This window comes from Hemicordylus capensis, chromosome 1 (assembly GCF_027244095.1).
Source record: "Hemicordylus capensis ecotype Gifberg chromosome 1, rHemCap1.1.pri, whole genome shotgun sequence".
NCBI lineage: Eukaryota > Metazoa > Chordata > Lepidosauria > Squamata > Cordylidae > Hemicordylus > Hemicordylus capensis.
Window position 1 is genome coordinate 189,561,931 of NC_069657.1, and position 21,125 is coordinate 189,583,055.

General features: G+C 42.9%; 1 protein-coding gene across 2 annotated transcripts in view; it reads right to left on the reverse strand.

Moving 5' to 3' along the window:
- IFIH1 (interferon induced with helicase C domain 1) overlaps positions 1 to 21,125 on the reverse strand; it is a 56,725-nt gene that overhangs the window by 5,432 nt on the left and 30,168 nt on the right. For both annotated transcript variants that reach the window (XM_053285283.1, XM_053285282.1), the window contains exons 9-14: positions 16,962 to 17,078; positions 13,540 to 13,663; positions 11,087 to 11,317; positions 2,832 to 3,088; positions 2,384 to 2,533; positions 413 to 574 (exon numbers count right to left, since the gene is read on the reverse strand). In XM_053285283.1, the coding sequence (XP_053141258.1) occupies positions 413 to 574; positions 2,384 to 2,533; positions 2,832 to 3,088; positions 11,087 to 11,317; positions 13,540 to 13,663; positions 16,962 to 17,078 (1,041 nt within the window). The remainder of the gene's footprint in view (positions 1 to 412; positions 575 to 2,383; positions 2,534 to 2,831; positions 3,089 to 11,086; positions 11,318 to 13,539; positions 13,664 to 16,961; positions 17,079 to 21,125) is intronic.

The window sequence follows — 21,125 nt, forward strand, 5'->3', positions numbered from 1 at the left end:
TTATACATACATAATTTTATCATGGAAAATACTGACATTTTCACATTCAATAGTTTCACATTCAATCATATGGATCCATATGATGCCACAAGTACACACATGCACTTCAATCAGCTAAAGCTAATCGTTTGATGTGGGCGGGAGTGGGGTGAAAGGAGAACTCCAACCTGCTGTTTTAAACGGATGGCTGCAGTGCTCCTCTGCTTGAAAGTATGAAGTAGCAGGCTTATTGAGTGGCAGACTGCAGCTGTCCAAGGATCTGCTTGAGAGCAAGTAAGCTCAGGTACCCAACAGAGAAAGGAAGGGCAGCTCTAGAACTTCAAAGTCCCCACCAACATATTTAACAAACAAAAAATTATTATTCCTTACAACAGAGGAATCGAAGTGGCCCCAACTGCATAGCAGACAATACCTTAGATAAATACTCAGTTTGGGGCATCTCTTGGACACGCCTAATTGCTTTGTGCATCATTTTCTCACGGAACATATTGACATTTTCACGTTCAATTGCTCCAGATCTACTTGATGCCACAAGGACATAGGTGCTATCATCAGCTCGAGCTCGTCCACGAGCCTGAAATACACAAGAGGTAACAAATGCATGCATAAATACTGGGTTCAGACAGAATGCAAAACCATGGCTTGTTGTGCTAACCATAACTAAGAACCAAAACCAGGATTTGAGCTCCTAGATGTACAACAGGAAAGCTGCTTGCCTGTTTTTCTTTCCCAACTGCTCAGAACTTGGTTTCATACATTCACTCCCTTCTCCATAGTGCATTGAAGGGCAGCAGCATCTGGAGGCAGAGCAGCTCCTGTTTTGATGGTGCTGCAGCCTCTGAAGGCAGAGCAATGGCCCTAACTGTGGTTTATCAATGGTCTGTGAATTCAGACACTACACAAAATCAATTAACACAAAGTGTGGCTTGCAAACCAATTGAAAACTATAGTTTCAGATCCTGGTTTTTTGACCCAAAACCAACTTAAGTTGTGGGCAGTTTTGGATTAAAACATAATGAAAAAACATGGTTCAGTTAGATGAACTCGCATTATTTCTGAATACAGCCAGTGTGTACAGGCTTTCCAGTTACATATACGTTGAATTTCATAACACTGAGGCCACTATTCCCAATTGATTCAACACTACATCCATCTAGCACCAGATCCTGGGCACTACTCAGGATGAAGTCCAAGGTTACCACTCTCTAGTCCATGCCTAATTCTAGGGCGCCATTATTTATTGAATCTAAAAAGTTTGATTCTTTGTTGCAACCTGAATGCACATTTCACCAATGGGCCATTCACATGTGAAGGCAAAACCTGGCTAAGGAAGCCCAGCCTGGTTGTGCCTGTGTGCAGAAACAGCCAGTGGCAAACCCCCGTAGGGAGTGCCGACTATTAGCAAGGGTTAAAGGCACAATTGTGCTCTCACCCCTGGCTAGCTAATTGTGTGTAGGAGTCATGAGGTTCCTATATACAAGAAGCCTCCTGGCCTGCATCGGCAGGCTCCCCCCATAATGCACCGCAGATTCACACAATGCATTATGGGAGTTCTGGGGGCCTCCTGGCCCCCAAACCTCTCGGCTGCTGGTAGCAGCTGGTGAACGTCTGGGCGAGCGATCCACTCACCCAGCCAGACTAGGATTGTCTGTAGGGGAGGTGGACGTTTTAAGGCATCCTCCCCTACAGCTTGCTATTTTCACATCTCTATGGAGTCCAGGTTATATCATCTGTCTATAATGTAGCCTATGCTTGGTGGCTCTTGAATATAAGAAATTTGTTTTATTGACAAAATGGTGTAGTTTTCATGTTTCATTTTATTTCATTAGAGCCTTGTATATAGCTGTTGTTGGATGGACATTTTGTGGACAAGTGCTGGGAGAATAACCAAGTACAGCAATGCACAAAACCATCTAGTTAGAGTGATCCTGGAGTGATGACACAGTCATGCACATTTATTCTGTGGTAAAACAAGAGAAAGCCATCAGGCATGTCTTCATTAAACATGCCTTGACTTGAATTAAAATCTAATTCATTCATCCAGCACCATATAGCCTTTAAAATGGCCAACATCCAGACAAATAAAGTGCTCATGCAGTGATACTGCACTGGTGCTATGGGCCAGGGCAATTTTCACCGAGCTTCCCTTTCCTCTGAAGCCAAATCTGACTCCCAAAAATATATCCCTGAGGATCATGCAGCCTTCAGGGACATATTTGTGGGGCATCACAGGGAAGGGTAAATCAACAAAAAACACCTCTCCCTACATGATGAATATATTTATACGAATATGTCATATAGCACCAGAATATATAGCACCAGAGCAGTGGTCTGGATGTTGACCAATATCTGAAAAAGACCTTAAACATTCAGACAGACCTACCTGCACCATAGCTATTTCATTGGTAACAAGTCCATAACGTATAACAAAGTTGCACTTTGGGATATCCAGGCCTTCTTCTGCCACTGTAGTAGCAATGAGTAAGTTTACTTTTCCAGTGCGGAATTGTTCAATAACTTCCTTTTGTTCATTCTGTACAAAAAATATTGATTTATTAATTGAATGAAAATGCATTCACTATATACACACAAATTGAACAATTCCTTTGATTTTTGTAAGTTGCATGTAATATTTGTACTTGGATACACCTGTTGTTATTTCTGGACCAACATACAAAAGAACCCAACTTTCAATAAACAGATCACTGCAAACTTTAAAGGTGCCAGTTAGGCACAAACCTTCAATGAAGTTTAGAAATGAAAATACTAGCTTTTTCACCACAGTTGAATGGTAATGAAAATCTATACTACATTTTCCCTTTGTCCTTTACCTGAGTCATGGGCTTAAATTCACTATTATGTCCAGCCCCAATAAGATAGTGAGCTTTCACTCCAGCTTCTTCAAATTTTGGGATGTCTTTAATCCACTGATAGAGGGCAACTGCACTCTGCCGAGTCTTTGTGAAAATGATCCCTCTTGTTTCGTTCATCTTCGTGAACTCTTGCATCAACTTCTTGCGCAACTCTTTCAGATTCTCATTTTCATATTTCTCCTTTTTGGCTAATTCTTGCAGCTCCTTCTCTTTGTCTTTAAAAATAAAAAGTATAAATGAAAATAATAAAACTACTTAAAAATTAGATACATTATACTGGCACAGTTGTGCCAGTAAAGAATGCAGAGTGTTTTCAACATTCTGCCATTATAAGCCCCAAACATTCTATTGCTTATAAAATCATAAATATCCATCCAATCCCCATGTAGTTTTACACACATTCCCTAGGGGGATCCACATTTGGTGCAAATGAGTTGCAAAATGGCTGAGATAAAGCAGTTTATGTTTTTAACTCCTAAAAGGAGGGTTCAAAGTGTTGGCAACCTTTTTTCACCACAGATAATGTATATTTTTAAATGTTCAATGTCTTTTTAGCACTCCCCAGCAATTCTGATCCATACTGGACTGGTGCCTTTTGCTGGTTTGAAAAACCTCGATCTAATGATTTTTGAGTAATTATTATTCGAAATTCACATAACAGGAAAAATAAATAAGGGAAAGTTAGCTAAGAGCATAACTAAGCTTGCCCACTGAGAATTCTGAAGCCAAAGCTGGGAGAAGCATGCCCTGGCAAATCCTAGCGAGTGACTTCCTGGTTGCGAATAGAAGTGCCTGATAAGGACAGTATAGGAGCATTCTGGTACTTTTATAGTTAAACATTCCTCTCTTCCCTTTCCTTTTATGGGCATTTGTTTTCTCCCTCTGCTCCCTTTCTCTCACCCCCATCAAAGGGAAAAACAAAGCCTCTCAGTACACCTTGGAATAAATTACTAGGAAGTCCATTGATTCTACTGGAGCTTCTGAGTAAACACACATTGGAATCATGACCAGCAGAGATCCCAGGCAAGAATGAGGGTTGTCTTCCCTCTCCCTTCCTTCCAGCCCTTCAGCAAAGCACAGAAGGTAGAACCTTTCTGAGGGGTGAACCTCATTTATGGACCCTATGCTAGGAAGTTCCGAAGAAGGAACCTCAAGGAAATCCTAAAAATCATTCCCACCCAGCACCAATAAACCATCATTCTGTTATAGACTGCTCTTGAACATGGAGATTCTATATTAGAGACAAACTTCCTGTGAATATGGAAGCTTCGCTCTGGCCACACTTAAGAAATGGTGCCTCCATATTCACAGGCAGGTGGGCTCTCATGTAGAACCTCCAAGTTCAAGGGCAGTCTGCACCACTACTATAGTCTGTTGGCACTGGGTGGGAATGGTTTCTGGGATTTCCTTGCTTCTTTGGAGCTTTCTGGAAGCATGTAGCTGAGCACTGTGAGAAAGTGAATGCTGGGCTAGAATACACTTGCCTTTTCCTCCAGCATTTTGATAAGTGAACCTGCAATTCTACATGCACACCTAGAAGGAAGTAAACGCTATTAAAGTCAGTGGGACTTGCTTCTATATAATGAGGGAGAAGTTAAATAATCCCTTACAAATGGTCTTGGGCGAGGGGAGAATAATTGAAAGCTCCGAGTGGAAAACAATGTAAAGAATCCTGTGAAGTAAATCCACCACCACCCTACTGAGCACACAGGTTGTTCTCACAAAATCTGATATTAATGATAGCATCCCATAGGGCATAAGATCTGTTAGTATATTTAAAACAAGAATGCCAATAATCCTTCCTCTTTTACTTTGTAGAAAATACAGCTAGAAAGAGATGGTTGCTGATATAATGAGGAACATCACTCAAAGTAATCCTATGGAAATTAAAAAGACATGTTAGGGATAATGCCTAAGCTATTTTTAATTTAAATATGACTATTTTGAGTAAGCCATTATCCTATCAGCCATTAACCATTAAGTGGAGTCCTAAAGCTTAAAAGGGAGAAGTCTCCTCTGTCTCTGCTCAGAGGCTGTCACTTGTGTACAACTTTTTAAAAATACTACTTTCTAGACAGCAGGGAAAGAGACATACACTAATAGCACTTACATTTATATACCGCTCTATAGCTGGAAGCTCTCTAAGCGGTTTACAATCATTTAGCATATTGCCCCCAACATTCTGGGTACTCATTTTACCGACCTCAGAAGGATGGAAGGCTGAGTCAACCTTGAGCCCCTGGTCAGGATCAAACTTGTAACCTTCTGGTTACAGGGCGGCAGTTTTACCACTGCGCCACCAGGGGCTGGTGTAACACTAATAAGTATTATTAAAACATGCCACAACTTTATCAAAAGAAGAAAAGCCAAGGCCAAAAGAGCTCACATCAGTTTTTCAGGGCTTTACTGTGGCCAGAGAACAGGCCCTGGAAAGGTGGGCGAAGGGCTGCTGCTCAAGGCCTGAGTGACCTGAGCGAAGGAAGGAGAGGAAAAATTAAATACAAGGGCTCCTATAGGCTTCCATTCCTTAAAAGAGTTGGGGTTTCATTAACTGGAGTATTAAAAGGTGCAATTCAGAAGGTTAAGGCCTGCTATTTCTGTCAGCTTAAAGCCTACCACTATTTCAGGAGACAGCACTGATGATACCACAGGAGAACTGTGAGGACAATCTCTAGTTTTGGACATGGAGTCTAAAATGGAGTCCCCATCTCTGACAATTTTTTTAAAAGCACTTGAAAACTCTTCACACAAGCTTTCTCAGCTTTTTAATTTTTTCGGTTCTAATCTGATTTTCATTTTTAGAGTGCCTAAAATGTTTTAAGATTTATGTGTATGTTTTAACTTGTTGTATGTTATTGTTAACTGCCCAGAGATGAAAGTCTGGGATGGTGTACAAATTTGACAAATAAATAAAATAAAATAAAATAAAATAAAATAAAATAAAGTGGTTGTTATTTTTAATGATCATTGCTGTGTGTGTGTGTTTTAAGAAAAAGAAGTACAGGGGGAGTACAGATTTAAAATGAAGACATTACCTGCTTCACTGATGAATAATCATGGGGCATATCACACTGCCACTATTAATGAATCCTCTAATTTTATTTGTGTTTTTTCGGGGGGGGGGAGTGGAGTGTGACTTTATCTTCGTTGAAAGTGTTACATGTTCAATGTTTATTTATTTATCAATCACATTTCTATACTGTCTCATACAAAAGTCCCTGGGTGGTCCACAATCAAAAACCCAATTAAAACATTAACACAATTAAAACAGCAGAGGATTTATTACGCAGCGAATTTATTACGCAGCAGAGAAATGTTGTAGGATCCATGGTTAATTTAGAACCTAAATTGTGGTACGATCTTGGATTTGTAAAAGACTGAAACAATGATATCAAGTATATTTCCTAATAGCAATCTTTTTAAAAAAATGGTTAAGAATATTACTAATCCCCTTTTAAAAGTTACATTGATGATTTGGAAGAAATGGAAATCCAGTTTATGATCTCTTAATTCTCCTGTACCCGTAGCATCTTATCCCAAATTTATAGCCCTGGGAATAAAATAGTGAGATTGACAGATTTATACCATATGGGTAAACTTAAGACATTCAATCAAATCAAATAACTAGTTATTGAACTAAGTTGTTTGTTGTTTCAGTTGTTACAACTGAAATCATTTCTTTCTTCACGCCAGCTGTTACTCCATGGCCAGTAGAGACTTGACACTTAGAAAGTGGCTACAAAGTAAAAGGATTAATCTCTAAACTCTATTTGATTCTGTTAGGACAAGAGTTAAAACTTTAACCAGACTAAAATCAGTTTGGGAGATCCACTTACCAAAGGTTTTTAATAAAAGAGAGTGGGGGGAAATCTGGTCTAGTAAGTCTTTACATTCAGTTTCAGCTCAAATTAACTCATATTACTAATATGTTGTTCTAGTAAGAACAAATCAGCCTACTTTATTTTCACTGTCTACAACTGGACTAAATTTGGTTCAGATTGAGGTCCACAAGCTAGATCTTTGGCACCTCAAACGTTAATGCATCTGCCATCTTGGATCAGGCTGGATGACATCATTACAAACTACATTACTGAGGTGTCCCTGTGTGTCACTCACTACAACTGTACTGAATTTGGTTCAAATAAGTTAGACAGTCCTCAAGTTAGTGCACTTGCACCTCAAAAGTTCACAAGTCCACTATCTTGGATTGGGGTGGATGACATTATCACAAACTACACCATTGGAGCAGCTCTATGTGTCCATACAGCTGTAGCAAATCTGGTCCAAATCAGTTAGACTGTCCACAAATTGTGCCTCAAACGTTTATGCATCCGCCATCTTGAATTGGGATGAATTGTGATCCGCCATCACAATCTACGCCACTGAGGTGTCCCTATGCGTCCCTACAGCTGTAGCAAATGTGGTTCAAATTGGTTAAGCAGTTCACAAGTTAGCTCACTTGAGCCTCAAAAGTTTATGGTTCCACCATCTTGAATCAGAGTGAATGACATCATCACAAACTACACCACTGAGATGTCCCTATGTGCGACTCACTACAACTATACCTAGTTTGGTTAAAACCAGTTACACAGTCCACAAGTTAGCCCACTTGCGCTTCAAACGCCCATGCATCCACCATCTTGGACTGGGGTATATCACACCATCACAAACAATGCCACTGAGGTTTTCCCATGTGCCCTTACAGCTGTAGCAAATTTGGTTCAAATCGGTTAGGCAGTTCACAAGTTCACAGTTCACAAGCCCACTTGCGCCTCAAATGTTTACGCATCTGCCATCATGGATCGGGGTGGATGACATCATCACAAATTACACCATTGAGGCGTCCTTGTGTGTCACTCACTACAACTGTACCAAATTTGGTTCAAATCAGTTAGACAGTCCACAAGTTAGCTGACTTGAGCCTCAAATGTCACACGTCCGCCATCTTGAATCAGGGTGGATGACATCGTCACAAACTATGCCGCTGAGATGTCCCCATGTGTCCCTACAACTGTACCTGATTTGGTTCATATTGGTCCAGGCATTGCAAAGTTGATGGGGGGAGGGGGACACACAAACACACAGAGTGCCGGGTGATCTAGTAAGCCTGGAAAGTAGGCTAAAAATTGATTGATTGATTGATTAAGTGCCGTCAACTTGGTGTCAACTCTTAGCGACCACATAGATAGAGTCTCTCCAGGATTATCTGTCTTCAACTTGGCCCTTAAGGTCTCTCATTGTTACATTAATTGCTGTCATAATCGAGTCCATCCACCTTGCTGCTGGTAGTCCTCTTCTTCTCTTTCCTTCAACTTTTCCCAGCATTATGGACTTCTCAATGGAGATGGGTCTTCGCATCATGTGGCCAAAGTATGATAGTTAGAGCCTGGTTATTTGTGCCTCAAGTGGAAATTCTGGATTGATTTGTTCTATGACTCATTTGTTTGTTTTCCTGGCTATCTATGGTATCCTCAAAAGTCTTCTCCAGCACCAAAGTTCAAAAGCATCAATACTTTTTCTATCTTGCGTCTTCAAAGTCCAGCTTTTGCATCCATAGAGTGTAACAGGGAAAACCATTGTCCAAATGATTCTAATCTTTGTAGGTATAGACATGTCACGGCATCTAAATAGCCTTTTTGGGGCCTTCATTGGAACCCTACCAAGTGCTAGTCTGCAGCGTATTTCTTGACTGCTGGATCCTTTACTGTTGATGGTTGATCCTAAAAGGCAGAAGCTATCCACCACTTCAAGGTTTTCATTGTCAATTCTGAGGCTGGTTACTGTACCCGTTGTCATTAGTTTAGTCTTCTTGACATTTAGTTGTAGTCCCATTTTTCACGGTGCTCCTTGACTTTCACTACTAGAGCTTGCAGATCATCCGCATTCTCAGCTATCATAGTGGTGCCATCAGCGTAGTGCAGGTTATTGATATTTCTTTCTCCAACTTTAAAACCATGCTCATCTTCTTCCAATCCAGCTTCTCTCAGTATATGTTCAGCATACAAGTTGTAGACTGACATCTTCCAATCTGTTGGCCACTGTGTCATTCTCCAAATTTGCTGGCATAGTTTGATTACAGCCTTGACTAATTCTTTTTCTGTTGCCTACCATATTTCTGTAGCTATTCCATCGATTCCTGTAGCCTTCCAACTTGGTAATGACTGGAGTGGTGATCGAACTTCATCTTCCCGTACTAGAGGTTCTTGCAAGTAGGGAATATTTTCTAGAGTATCTTGAATGTTGACGTCCCTGCTGTACAGATTTTCAGTATACTCCACGGCAGCAGTGGGCCAAGCCTAGCCAGATGATGTTCTCTCTGTCCCAGGCCTCTCTAGGTTTCTTCTCGCTCCCTTTAACTCTCTGCCTGCCTTGTCCCTCCAGATCCCTTCAGCCTCACCCTGCAAAAGCGAGAGTGCAGCACAGGCGAGGCATCTACTGGAGGAGAAGGGAAGATGGATCCTGCTCTGGACTCGTCACCACGGATTTGCCGGCACTACTGTTCCTCCTGAGATACCTGCTGCCTTTCTCGCCGCCTTTTTCTCTCTCTCCCCAGATCCCAGCAGTACATGGGAAAGTTAGCTGAGGCTCCCTTCCCAGAACAGCCAGCCACCCTCCACAGAAGGGCAGTGGTTGCATGCTCCTGGATCCTTCAAGGCCCCCCTCCTAGCCTCTCCACTTGGACAGAGGAAACTTGGAGAGACTGGAGGGGTTCATGTGCATGAAACATGCCTGAGGGAGACTACAAGCTCCTTGTTGTCTGAGCGAGCTGCACTGAGCTCTCCTTCCATGCTGCCCCGCACGTGTGGATGATCCAAAACTTGCCATCCTCTAGGTATTGCCTTCAATTTAGATTTCCTCCCATGTTATCATACAAAGATTCAACTGTGGTGGTTGTGGTTTTGGTTTTAAAGGACCAGTGCAATGGTTTTTCGAACTGAATGCATGTTTCAGCTTTCCTGACTCGTCCCTATTCTCTGGGGCTTGTTTTCTCCGCTGCCATGTTCCTTCTTCCCTCCCCAGCTGTGCCTGCTGAAGAATTGCTTCCTGCCTCAGGGGGGATGGCTGGTTACTTTTTTATTTTTTGAAGAAATTTTGAATAAGACAGTTGCCACTGACCTGCAGACACCACATTTTTCATGGACGATCCTGCTACTTAAATTAGCTGAATGCACTACTTTTCACACCACAATACGTCTCAGGAAAAGGTTGAAGCTGCTGGTATGTGTGTGTGTGGGGGGTATTTGTAGAAGAAAACATCCACTGACCTGCAGATACATCCCAGCCACTGCCCCTGGGGAAGGGGGGGTCATCAAAAATTACCCCCTCCCCAGTGTACCAATGCAGTTAGTATTGAATTGCTGTTATTCTACTCCTCTCACTGCACCAGTAATTCCTTAGTCTGAATGTCAACTAACAATTTAATTTTTTTTTGAAAGAAACACAACATTTGGCAATACATTCATGGTACACAAAGAAAGTATGTATCCATCTTATTTGTTATTTCTCTGTGTAAACCGCCCTGAGCCATTTTTGGAAGGGCAGTATAGAAATTGAATTAATAGTGATGATGATGATGATGACGATGATAATAATAATAATAATAATGTTTTAGGACTGGTAATAAAATAGGTAAACTCATACCTGTTTCAGGACTGTACTTTGAGAAAACCAGAAAGCTTTCAATGCTTTCAAGTCAGTAAGTAAACCTTTGTGAAGCTCAAAGCTTTCATATGCAAAGTAAAGAGAAAGAAAGGAAATTCAAGAGGTAGGTCAGTCAGTCTTGGCCAGATGTTCATTTCTGAACCCAATATTGCCTTTTTATTATTAGATTATTCTGTTGTGTCCTCAGTTGTGCCAATGGAAAACCACCAACTGCTTTACTGAATGTGTTTAATTAAGGCTTAGGTTTTGGGGACAAGTTGGCAGGACTTCTCATTAATAACATTTTGATTTCTATTACTGTGTAAGTGAAGGGCAGGTCACAATAACTCATGATGTGATATAGATGAGTTTCAGAGTTATATCTGCAAATATCTGATGTCATCTTTATGTCAGCATTAGCTGTCATTGCCAAATGACTTATTTCTAAGCACTCCCACTGACTCTTGTGACATGACCCAATGGTAAGGAATGGCCAAATTTTGGTCATAGTTTGTGTTTGTATATACATTTGTGGAATATATAAAACAATGCATTACATGTTTCATGCTTACCATAAAATAAATGCATCAGAAAGTTATCTGTTTCATCTTGTTTTATCACTTCTCCCTCATCCTCTTCATCTTCATTCACTGCCATCTTTTTACTCCTCTCTTCCTTATAAAAACTTTTAAGATGGTTATATGCATCTATCATTCGGATGGTGTCATTAATCTGTAGGGCATCATTGTATTTCTTCAAATGCTTTGCACAGACACGCTCCTTGCGATTCTCTTCTTTGGCAGCTAAAAAGGAAAAACATGAACATGTCAAACAAACAGACAAATGTGTGGAAGAGCCATATCCCAAGTGAGAATACATTAAAAATACTTAAACAATAAATAAATGTTTATTGTTATTAATATATTGTCAAGAACCCCCTCTTATGCCTGAAGGATCAGGCCACTTACCTGGCCACGCGGTGGTGAGGAAGAAAGCCACGAAGCACCCAATTGTGGCAGGGGCTGGCTTTCCTCTCCCCTTAGGAGAGGGGAGAGCAAGGAAAAATGGAAGGTGGCCACCTTGGGTTGGCCCAGCATGGCCTGTCAGGCCATCGTGGGGTGGTGATCACGAAAGGGCTGCCCCTGCCCCTTTGTTGCAGCTCGGCACTGGTAGTGGGGGTGAGGCTTGAGAAGGCCGTCCCAGAGGTTGTCAGCAGGGCAGCTGGGCTACCAGCGTAGTCCAGGTGGGAGAGGCTAGGGGAAATGAGGTAGGATTGCCCTGAATGCATGGCCTTATTTAAGGACCAAGGAGCCAAGGATGAGGAGGGCAGTTGGGACAGGAATTGCCTAGCCCTAAAGGCTCCTGGGGAGGAACGCAGCAAACTCTCCCACTGACAGGTGGAGGGGGACCAGGGTGAAAACTAATCCCCTCCCCACCACCTCTGAAGCCAGGCCACATCCATTAAATATATCATTCACTACCCAGTACTGCTCATGAAGGGTGATGAGACGGAATGACAGACATGTATAAACTTTATGATAAAAAGACTTTCAGAGTAAGATATAATTTAATGAATCAATTTTCTAACTCTATTCCCTCTTATAAGGGTATCAGACAGGGTTGTATGCTGGCACCTTTTGCATATATATAAAATTTGATTAACCAACTGCAAGGACTCGCTCTTCATGCCCCCAAGTTAACAGAGAGATGTCTGCCTATTCTATTGTATGCTGATGATGCGGTTATTTTTATCGGAAACTCAAATTGGCTTAAGGTGAACTCTTAAAGCTCTTGCACAATATTGTAAGGAACCACCTGGTTATAAATTATTCTAAAATGAAAATCAAGTTGTTTTTCTTCTAGGCCATTTTAAAATTGGTATATTAATAACCAGCCTATTGAGCAGGTAAGATGTTTAAAATATTTAGGCGTTGTTTTTCAGGCCAATGAGAAAAAAACTTGTACAGGCCAAGTATGCTGCTTCATCAGCTTACAGAACTGCTATGGCTATTTTGAGATTTCATCATGCCCAGGGTGGAAGTTTCCTCTCTGCAGCTATCAAATTATTTTTGGCAAAATCTTTAGCATAACTCAGGTATGGAGCGCAATTGAGCCCTTATGCTAATTTTGACCTACTTGAGAGGTTCCAATCTTGATTTAAGAGCCCTCTTTATAACGCAGAGATGTGTTGCCAATGCTGCACTAAGGTTGGAAGCAGATTCAATCAAAACAGAAGCCAGAATTTGGATGGCCATTATTAATTTCTGGTTTAAGCTTATTTTACTCCTGTAGGATTGACACCCTTGATATTGATGGATAATTTTCAATTGGTTTGGCAGAGGAGTATAGAGGATAAGTTGTTTTCCTATGGTCTTTCTCCTGGTTTTCTACTTTCCTTGGGTCATGAACAGTCAAAGGAAATTATTCAATAGCATATAAAGGACACTGGACAGCAGAATGATTTAACTCTGCTGCCTAGCTTCTATAAGATACTGAGGGAATCCTCTGTAATTGCACCAGCATACTATCTTTCATCTTTGACATACTCCAAATATCGCTGGGCATTTTCTAGGGCTTGTTTCAATGCCCTCTCTTCGGCATTACTAGAAGGTAGATTCCAGTGTATATCTATTTCACAGCAACAATGCCGTTGTGGCACTGGGACTGAAACACTAACTCATGTTCTTTTGTACTGTTGTTTCTATCAAGATTGGATTGGATTTTACCATTATTAGTGAAATTCCCAGGACATTTGGATGGTTTTTATGTTAAATTTCTTTTAAAGGATAGAGATTCCTATGTCACCTATAAAGTAGCTAAATTTTGTTTTTTAGCATATAGAGTATGTTGTATGCTTGTCAAGAAGCACTGGAAAATTGTAAGGGCTCTCTGCCTCAATGTGAGGAGCAATGATAGTCAGTGATGTATATATGATTTGTATAAATGTGTCTGTTGTTTCATCTTGTTTGTCACTGACCTTAATAAAGATTGACTTGACTTAAAAATACTTGAACAAAAACATTACCTTTCTTCTCTTCTTGAACTACCCACTGTTCATAGGTCTGAGATCCAAACTCAGCATTTGGGTTGAACTGGCAGTAGTTCTGAATCTCTGTCATTATGTTTATGAGTTTCTCTCTAAATGGATCCTAAAAATGAAACACCCGAAAATTAATTAAATGGATACTGGTTACTCTGCCAGCACCAACAAGATACAGAATTCCTTTGGTTTTATATCATTTAGAAGCATTTGTTAAAAACTAGGGCATGCTCCCTTTAAAGTGAACAAAATAAATAGTCCTATTACTTCACAACAGATAAGTTAAAAGCCATGAATGTATGGCTATGCAGTCCGTGCAAACTGAGGAAACAAATAAAATGCAGAAATATCACACTTCAGTTTAATCAATATTGCTGTGAGCCATGCCTGCTTTGCAACAACCTGAGACCTCTGGGCCAAATCTGGCTTTTGAGGGATGATGAAGGGGTACCCAAAGTTTGAGCTGGTGCAAAGAAAGTGGCATTTGGGGCAGCATAACTCACTGGCAGATCAAAGGGAGTTGAGGCACCATCAGTACACCACTTCTCACCTCGTTCTCAAAAACCTCCAGGAAAATCTTAAAACCAGGGTTCTAAAAAATTCATTCCCTGGCTGAAGGAAATTTCAGTCAGGGAATAAAAGCCAATGAATATTTTCTGTTGTTCACATAGCCACAGTTCTGCCACTCATGAACAGAAAGCAGGAGATAGAGGCCCCACAGATGGAGGCTGGGAATTGAGGCTTCTGTTTAGTGTGGAGGGCAAGCGATGGGAATGGGTGGGAGCAGGCACCTTGTCTCCCAGGCCCTTCTGTTTTCCTTAGAAAATTTCAAGCAGTTCAAGTCCTCATGTGAGGAGTCACTTTGCCTCTAGCTGTGCATAGAATTCACATAAGGGTGTTTTTTGTTCAATGGCGGATTACTGCAGAGGCAATGGAGGCAATTGCCTACGGCAGCAAATCCTGGAAGAGGGACGGGGAAAACTTTTAAAACACACACACACACAACTTTTAAGACTGTGTCTGCCGCTGCAGGCAGCGGCAACAGCAAGAGATTAAGCCTCTTGCTGCCCCACTGCCACAGCAAGTAGGGTAGGGGTGGCGAGGATGAAGCCCCACCCACTTACTTCTAAATGCTTCCATAGTGGCTGCGAGGAGTGGGAGATGAGAGGCAAGTCCCCCGTTCTACATTAAAATGCTGGCGGATGGGGCGGCTGGCTGCTGCAAGGACTGGGAGAGTTGTGCTGGGGGGAGGAAGTTCCCCCATTTTACCTTAAAGTAGCTTCCGCTGCTGTGTGGAGGAATCAACAGTTAACTGGGACAGTGAGGGAGAGCTCCTTCCAGCTCCCCTCCTCCCTCTCAAGTGAGTGCACGCCCCACCCACGAAGCAGCCTGTCCAAAAATGGGCTGCTTCCAAGCATGCACTCATCTGAGAGGGAGGAGGAGAGCTGGAAGGAACTTTCCCTGGCTGTTCCAGTTTTTATTATTTATTTAACATATTTTTATGCCGCCCAAAACTGGGCGGTTTACAACAAAAACAGAAAAGTTAAAACATTAGTTAAAACAGATAAATGGCAACAAAGAAATTAAAACACTGGTTAAAATAAATGACAACAAAAAGTTAAAACATTACAACAATTTAAAACCTTAAAACAATATTTTAAAACAATGTTAAAACTATTAAAAGGGTATTTAATTAAAAGTCTGGGTGAACAAATGTGTCTTTAAAGATTTTGTTTTAAATTGTCAGAGATGGGGAGAGTCTTATTTCAGCAGGTAGTATGTTCTAAAGCATCGGGGCAGCAACTGAGAAAGCCCTTCCCCAAGTAGTCACCAGATGAGCTGGTGGCAACTGCGGTCAAACTTCTCCTGATGATCTCAATAGGCGGTGGGGTTCATGACGAAGAAGATGTTCTATTAAATACCCAGAGCCCAAGCTGTTTAGGGCTTTATAGGTTATAGAAACTTATAGGCAGCCAGTGTAGCTCTTTCAATACAGGAGTAATATGGTCTCTTTGAGAGGACCTGGAGACCAACCTGGCTGCCTCATTCTGAAGCTGTAGTTTCTGGACAACATAGAAAGGCAGCCCCACATAGAACGCATTACAGTAATCCAGTCTGGAGGTTACCAGCAGATGCACCACTGTTCTGAGGTCGTTCATCTCAAGAAACGGATGCACCTGGCGTATCAGCCGAAGCTGATAAAAGGCACCTCTGGCCACTGCCTCAACCTGGGACACCAGGGAGAGGCTCGGATCCAGAAGTACTCCCAGACTGCGCACCTGTTCCTTCTGGAGAAGTGTGACCCCATCCAGAACAGGCAGATCAAACTCATCTCCCGAGTTCTGACCCCGCACAATAAGTACCTCTGTTTTACCTGGATTCAGTCTCAGCTTGTTATCCCTCATCCAGCCCATCACTGTCTCCAGGCAGGCATTTAGGGAGGTTATGCCTTCTCCTGATGAGGCTGACATGGAGAAATAGATTTGGGTGTCATCAGCATACTGAAAGCACCCTGCACCAAATCTCCTGATGATCTCTCCCAGCGGTTTCATGTAGATGTTAAACAACATCAGAGACAATATGGAGCCCTGAGGGGCACCATACTAAAGTTCAGATTTTGAAGAACAACAGTCTCCAAGAGACACCATCTGGAACCTGCCCGAAAGGTGGGAGTGGACCCACTGCAAAGCAGTGCCCCCCACTCCCAACCCCCTCAGACACTCCAGAAGGATACTATGGTCAATAGTATCAAAAGCCGCTGAGAGGTCCAAAAGGACCAACAGAGTCACACTTCCTCTGTCAATTTCCAATTGGAGATCATCCATCAGAACAACCAAGGCAGTCTTCACTCCATAGCCCGCCCGAAAGCCAGTCTGAAATGAGTCTAGGTAATCAGTTTACTCCAAGACTGTCCGGAGCTGGGAGGCCATGACTCTCTCAATTACCTTGCCCAACCATGGAAGGTTGGAGACAGGCCTGTAGTTACTCAACACTGAGGGATCCAAGGCAGGCTTCTTTAGAAGTGGTCTAATAATTGCCTCCTTAAGACAAGGAGGCATCCTGCCCTCCCTCAGAGAAGCATTTATGATCTCTACCAGGCCTCCTACAACAATCCCCCTGCTAAATAGTTTAAGCCATGTTAGGCAAGGGTCAAGAGAACAGGTGGTAGACCGCACTGCTCTAAGCAGCTTGTCCACATCCTCAGGAATCACAAACTGGAACTGATCCAATAGTTAATGATTGGTTAGCTGTTCATTCCTCCACGGAGAGTGTGAGTGACCTATATTGTTATGGCTCTCTCTCACACATTGCTCTCCACATATGGAAGAGAGATCATCCCCTTAGTTTATAGTCTGAGGAGTTTTTTTTTCCTCCTTCAAGTGAGAAAACCACAACAGAATCTATACCTTTTGTTTGTCGCCTGCAATCCCAGTCTTCTTACGGGGTTCCTTCACTTGATTGAACAGTTGAGAAGCATTTTCTTTAACTGTCATAATTGCATCTGCATCAAGGTTGGCACATATCTGGAAGAAGAAAGCAGTATTACAGAAATTGTGTGTGTAATTTGTGAGTAATGCTGCCTAAACTGTAACATTTCTCCTAGGAAATAAATCTTAACACAGATTCCCCAATTAAGCTTTCATTGCCCCTAAATGATTAATAAGGGTGCTCAGCCGTGAAGAAAAATATGCCTGGGGTTTTTGGCTTGAGAAACTCTAAATGTTGCCCTTTTTACAAAATAGATTTATAGCTGTCTAAAACTTGACTGCTTTGAGTATTCGCTGATTTTTTCCTCTGGTTTCCTCACTGTAAGCTGGCCACTTTTAAATTACTCCCATTTCTGCCTTTGCAAAACAAGCAAACTGATGTATTTTAAAAAGGAACATTGGTACTCACCATGAAGATTTCTTCTTGCTGGTGTAGAAGAGGTCACCCAACATGGTATATCCCTTCAAATATTCCAGGAGGCAGGAAGTAGAATTAATTGAAGATCTTTTAACCCAACCCGTGGGTAGATCCTCTGTTACTTGAACAGCTCTAGATTCAGAAGACCTTAACACAAAATGCCAGTAACAAAGGCCACCCTGGCCCAATACAGCATATGTCCAGACAAAATGTATACATAGAGAAAAAGCAGAGAAATGAAGAAGGAGAACATATGCCCCCTCCCTAGGGCAACAGATCCAGCATAAAAAACAACCCCAGGTGGGGCTTGGGTGACCCCTTCTACACCAGCAAGAAGAAACCTTCATGGTGCGTACTGATGTTCCTTTCTCAGCTGGTGTAGGAGGTCACCCAACGTGGTACACACCACAGCACACAACCATGGGTGGGACCTAAGCCCAGACTGGATCTGTTGACCAGGAAGGACCCAGTGCAGAACCGTCCGACCAAATGCAGCCCTGGATGAAGCATGCTCATCCAGTTTGTAGTGTTTGGAAAACGTGAAAGGAGACTTCCAAGTGGCCACCTTACAGATCTCCTCCAATGAAGCTGGAATTGATAATGCTGCAGAAGTCGCCGCAGACCTCGTGGAGTGAGCAGTGACATGTCCTGGAACTGGAAGATGCTGGGAGTGAGTCATTCATTCATTCGATTTCTATACCATATGCCAAAGAGATACAGTCATATGCCAAAGAGATACAGGCCGAACCCAACCAGCTTTCATGGCCGCTGATGCCTTCATCCCCATCTTGGACGACCGAAATGAAACAAACAATGAGTTGGACTTATGAAAACTCTGTGTCCTGTCCAAGTATATCCTAAGCACCTTCTGCACATCCAATCTGTGCCACTCCTTTTCAGCAGACCTGCGTGGTTCAGGGCAAAAAAGGTAAGTAAATGTCAGCTGACCGATGGAACGATGAATTGACTTTGGGCATGAAGGAAGGATCTAGGATGAGCCTCACCAAATCTTTGGAGAAAATACATAAATTATCTCTCATGGAAAGAGCCTGCAACTCAGACACCCTTCTGGCCAATGTTATTGCCACTAGAAAAACCACCTTCCAGGCCAGAAGCTTGATTGGAACAGACTGTAGGGGCTCAAATGGTGGAAACTGCAATCCCCAAAGAACAACATGCAGATTCCAAGATGGAAATCGATGACACAAAGGCAGTGAGAGCTGAGCGGCCCCCCTCAGGAATTAACGCAGTAGCGGGTGTTTAGCTTGATAAGACTGTTGTTGTGGAAACAACATTTGCACCAGCCAAGCAGCCTGATGTTTAAGAGTGTTAGCCTTCAATCCCAGAGAGAGGCCTTCCTGCAGAAAATCAAGCAGATGGTGCAGCTTGCACCAATCCAGCTGCAAAGAATATCTAGCTGCCCAGCAAAAGAAACTACACCAGGTAGATTGGTAAATCCAGTTCGTCGATGAACCCCCTGCATCCTTGAGTGAGCTTCAAGGGAGACCAGGACTTTTGTGAAGACCTGGGGTGCTGAAGAGAGGCCTAATGGCAACGCCCAGTACTGACAATTTTTCCCCATATAACAGAAGCAAAGCAGTGGACGGCTGTCGGGGTGAATGGGTACAAGGAGTTAGGCATCCTGAAGGTCTACTGATGCCAGATAATCCCCTGCCTGCAGCACTTCTGTGTAGGGATGTGCATAAAACCGGTTCTCCCGGTTCGGTTCGGATCCGAACCGGGTCCGAACCGGACCAGGGTGGTTCGGTTTTGGTTTTGCCGAACCACCCCCCCGGTTCGGTTCGGATCCGAACCGGTTCGGATCTCAAAAAATAGCTGGTTTGAAAGGGGACCTTGTGTTCTACCTGCCACCCAAATTTCAAGTCGATTGGACCTTCCTCTGATTTTTGGTGATTTTTTAAAGTTTTAGTGACTTTGGGGCAGTTCGGGGGCATAGCATGGGATCTGGGCAAAAGTAGTGGGGTGGTGTGGTAGTGCCTAATGGGTGCAGGCTACCACCCCAATTTCAGGGGGATTGGGCAAAGGGCTGATTTTTGGTAAATTTCTGAAAATTTCATGTCTTTGGGGCAGATTGGGGCATATTGGGGCAGAAAGTGGGGGCTGGGGCAGAATAGTGGGGTGTGGTGGTAGTGCCTAATGGGTGGAGGCTACCACCCCAATTTCAGGGGGTTTGGACAAAGGGGTGATTTTTTGAGAATTTTTGAAGTTTTAGTGACTTTGGGGCAGTTTGGGGGCAGAAAGTGGATCTGCCCCAAAATAGTGGGGTGGGGTGGTAGTGCCTAATGGGTGGAGGCTACCACCCCCATTTCAGGGGGATTGGGCAGAGGGCTGATTTTTTGAGAATTTTTGAAGTTTGGGTGTCTTTGGGGCAGATTGGGGGCAGAAAGTGGATCTGCCCCAAAGGAGTGGGGTGGGCTGGTAGATAGTGCCTAATGGGTGGAGGCTACCACCCATCCCCAATTTAAGAGTGATTGGGCAGAGGGGTGAATTATGGTGAATAGAAAAGGTGTGAATTCTCATTCTATCATAGCAAATGAGATATTTTTCAATTAAACAACTCTCATGACCCCACTTTCACTTTTTCACACTTTCCTTTACTATGAATAATATGAGGAAGTAATCAATTTAGCACACTTCACCTTATGAAGACAAACCTCATACAAATAAATTCACCATAATTCACCCCTCTGCCCAATCACTCTTAAATTGGGGATGGGTTGTAGCCTCCACCCATTAGGCACTATCTACCAGCCCACCCCACTCCTTTGGGGCAGATCCACTTTCTGCCCCCAATCTGCCCCAAAGACACCCAAACTTCAAAAATTCTCAAAAAATCAGCCCTCTGCCCAATCCCCCTGAAATTGGGGTGGTAGCCTCCACCCATTAGGCACTACCATCCCACCCCACTATTTTGGGGCAGATCCACTTTCTGCCCCCAAACTGCCCCAAAGTCACTAAAACTTCAAAAATTCTCAAAAAATCACCCCTTTGTCCAAACCCCCTGAAATTGGGGTGGTAGCCTCCACCCATTAGGCACTACCATCACACCCCACTATTCTGCCCCAGGCCCCACTTTCTGCCCCAATATGCCCCAATATGCCCCAAAGATATGAAATTTTCAGAAATTTACCAAAAATCAGCCCTTTGCCCAATCCCCCTGAAATTGGGGTGGTAGCCTGCACCCATTAGGCACTACCACCCCACCCCACTCCTTTTGCCCAGATCCCATGCTATGCCCCCGAACTGCCCCAAAGTCACTAAAACTTTAAAAATTCACCAAAAACCAGCCCTTTGCCCAATCCCCCTGAAATTGGGGTGGTAGACTCTACCCATTGGGCACTACCACCCCACCCCAAAATTTTGCCCCTGGGCCCCTTTTTACCCCCCCCGAATCGATTCAGATTCGGATTCGGATTAAATCCGAATCCGAACCGAATCAAGGGTGATTCGGGTGACCCAGATTCGGGCACAAAACAGAACAGGGGTGATTCGGTTCAGGTCCGAGCCAAATCACCCGAAATCCCAAATTGCACACCCCTACTAAGCACACACACAGAGAAGAAGCAGGAGGCGGAGTGTGGATTCTATGATAGCATATTAGAGTGGATTGATGGTGTCTCATTGAAAATCTCATTTGCTATCAT